General features: G+C 38.2%; 1 protein-coding gene across 1 annotated transcript; it reads right to left on the bottom strand.

Annotated features, from left to right (window-relative positions):
• Nucleotides 1–337: 337 nt before the first annotated feature.
• LOC147466806 (uncharacterized) lies at nucleotides 338–2,106 on the bottom strand. The gene is made up of 2 exons (XM_086534366.1): nucleotides 2,045–2,106; nucleotides 338–1,579 (listed from the first exon to the last, which is right to left on the bottom strand). Exons 1-2 carry the CDS (start codon nucleotides 2,095–2,097, stop codon nucleotides 616–618), a joined length of 1,017 nt encoding a protein of 338 aa, XP_086390492.1. The 5' UTR covers nucleotides 2,098–2,106; the 3' UTR covers nucleotides 338–615.
• Between the last annotated feature and the right edge of the window lie 394 nt (nucleotides 2,107–2,500).

Here is a 2,500-nt window from a genome sequence, read left to right on the forward strand (position 1 = left end):
TGGCTTTTGTGTCATGCATGACCTTGACGCCACCTCTCACCCCAAGGTATTGGGGCTTCCCATCTGACCTAAGAGAAAAACTTAACTAGACATGTCTTAGTTATCCCAGATGGGTCAAGACCTTGTGATACTGGGGCTCCTCCAGGAGATGCCTTTTAGTGCCTACTCAGGATTAAACTGATGAGGAATTCTAGGGAAAGTTTCATGCTAGTTGCCTGGTGGCAAAAGACTTCTCTTCAGAGGATGTGATAGTAAATGCGTAGCCTCTAATTGATGGCGTATGTTTTGAGAAGTCATTAGTATTTTCCCCTCAATGCAGTGAAAATAAGACAAAGAATAGACAAATTATAATAACTGTTTATTTATTAAGCCAACTGAGATTTGATCAGGAGCATTTATGAAGTAATTTCAAGGAAAAATAAAGAAAGTTACAATATTTTTTACATATTAACGCTGAAACCTATCAATATATATATTTTTTTTTAGATACATTTTCTATATTACCTTATACCCTTCTTTATTTTCAAGGTGGTAATAGCAGCGAGATTACTTTAATTTCCCACCTCTACATTACATTATTTTACTCCCTCTCTTCCTTCCTTTCCAACCCCCTCTTCAGACATTGCTATCGTCTTCACTTCCGCTTCCACTGCCGGCTCCGTCTTTTTTCCCCGACTTCTTTCTTTCGCTTCGCTCTCTGTCCATCGCTGCTTTCCTTGCCATTTTCATTTCATACTTTTCCCTTTTCATTTCTTCTTTTTCCCTTTTCATCTCTTCTTTTCTTGCAGTTTTATCTGTTTGATTTTTTCTTTCCTCTGTTTCACTTCTGTTTCCACTGCCGTCTCCGTCTCCGCCATCGCTTTCTTTCTTCCCGCTTTGCTCGTCACTGTTTTCTTTTACTTCTTCCACTTTCCATTCACTGTTCCCACCTCCACTTCCGCTGTTGCTGCTACTACCTTCGATGTCAATTCCGTTTCCACTGCCGTCTCCGTCTGTTTTTCTCATTTCATTCCTCTCTGTCTCCGTTCTTTCTTTTCGCTCGTTTTCCATCGCTGCTTCCCTTGCCATTTTTCTTTCTTGTATTCTTTCGTCAGTTCTATTCATTTTCCTTTCCTCTTCTCTTTCGTCAATTCTATTCATTTTCCTTTCCTCTTCTCTTTCGTCAGTTCTATTCATTTTCCTTTCCTCTTCTCTTTCGTCAGTTCTATTCATCTTCCTTTCCTCTTCTCTTTCGTCAGTTCTATTCATCTTCCTTTCCTCTCCTCTTTCGTCAGTTCTATTCATTTTCCTTTCCTCTATTCTTTCGTCAGTTCTATTCATTTTCCTTTCCTCTCCTCTTTCGTCAGTTCTATTCATTTTCCTTTCCTCTCTTCTTTCGTCCATTCTTTTTGTTTCCTCTGTTTCACCTCCGCTCCCACTGCTGCTGTCTTCTAAACCCTTTCCGTAACATTGGCCACCTACAGGTAGAACCACAAGTGGAACCGTTCCCCAAAGAGGTGCGATCAAGTTAGGTGAAGCCACACCAGGCGCCATGATAGGTAGTTTGACAGGAATTAACACTTGCTGATTCTTCACACATCTGAGAAGAAAAGAATCACGAACATCTTGCTCTCGTTCTAGTCATTAAGGATAAAGGCAAAGCCTACAATACTCTAACGAAATTGATAATGCAATTTGTGTAATACAAGTGATCAGAATTCTTCATTTACCTTTATACCTTTTATAAACTAATTGAGATACTTGTTCAATGCAACGCTAAATGTCTCCCAAATATCAAAGTTGATACTATTATACTTTGTATCTGTATGTGTGACTGTATCGTTTATAATCCTATGATTATAGACGTACTTCATTCATATCAGCATTTTGGTAGGCTAAAAGGATTAGGCAATACTAACAATTTGGATATGGGTATTCAATTATCCCTAAAAATGATTGAGATAGCATTCATATATCTAAAACTACACAGCACTCTCAGATGAATGGAAGATTGCATTAATAATGAACCTTAAATAAAATAAAACCTCCATTTCAATTTTCTTACATAAGGTTCTGTGCAGGCAGTCCGTGGACCACCCACAGCATGGCAAATAGCATAAATACACTCATTCTGGAAAGAAAGCAGAGAGAATCCCCCTTGGGGGGTTTTTATTGAAAACCGTATATGCATACTTTTATTCATATATGTATACATATTTACTTATATTTGTGGTGTATATTAAGATGAAACCTATCAATTTATATATTTTTTTGTAGATAAATTTTCTATTATACATTATACCCTTCTTTATTTTCAAAGGTGGTAATAGCTGCGTGATTACTTTAAATGTACCCCTCTACATTACATATTGCTTATCCCTCTCTTCCTTCCTTTCCAACCCCCTCTTCAGACATTGCTATCGTCTTCACTTCCGCTTCCACTGCCGGCTCCGTCTTTTTTCCCCGACTTCTTTCTTTCGCTTCGCTCTCTGTCCATCGCTGCTTTCCTTGCCATTTTTAT

This window comes from Penaeus japonicus, unplaced genomic scaffold (assembly GCF_977035675.1).
Source record: "Penaeus japonicus unplaced genomic scaffold, GWHDUDI00000001_assembly GWHDUDI00000041, whole genome shotgun sequence".
NCBI classification, from domain to species: Eukaryota; Metazoa; Arthropoda; class Malacostraca; order Decapoda; family Penaeidae; genus Penaeus; species Penaeus japonicus.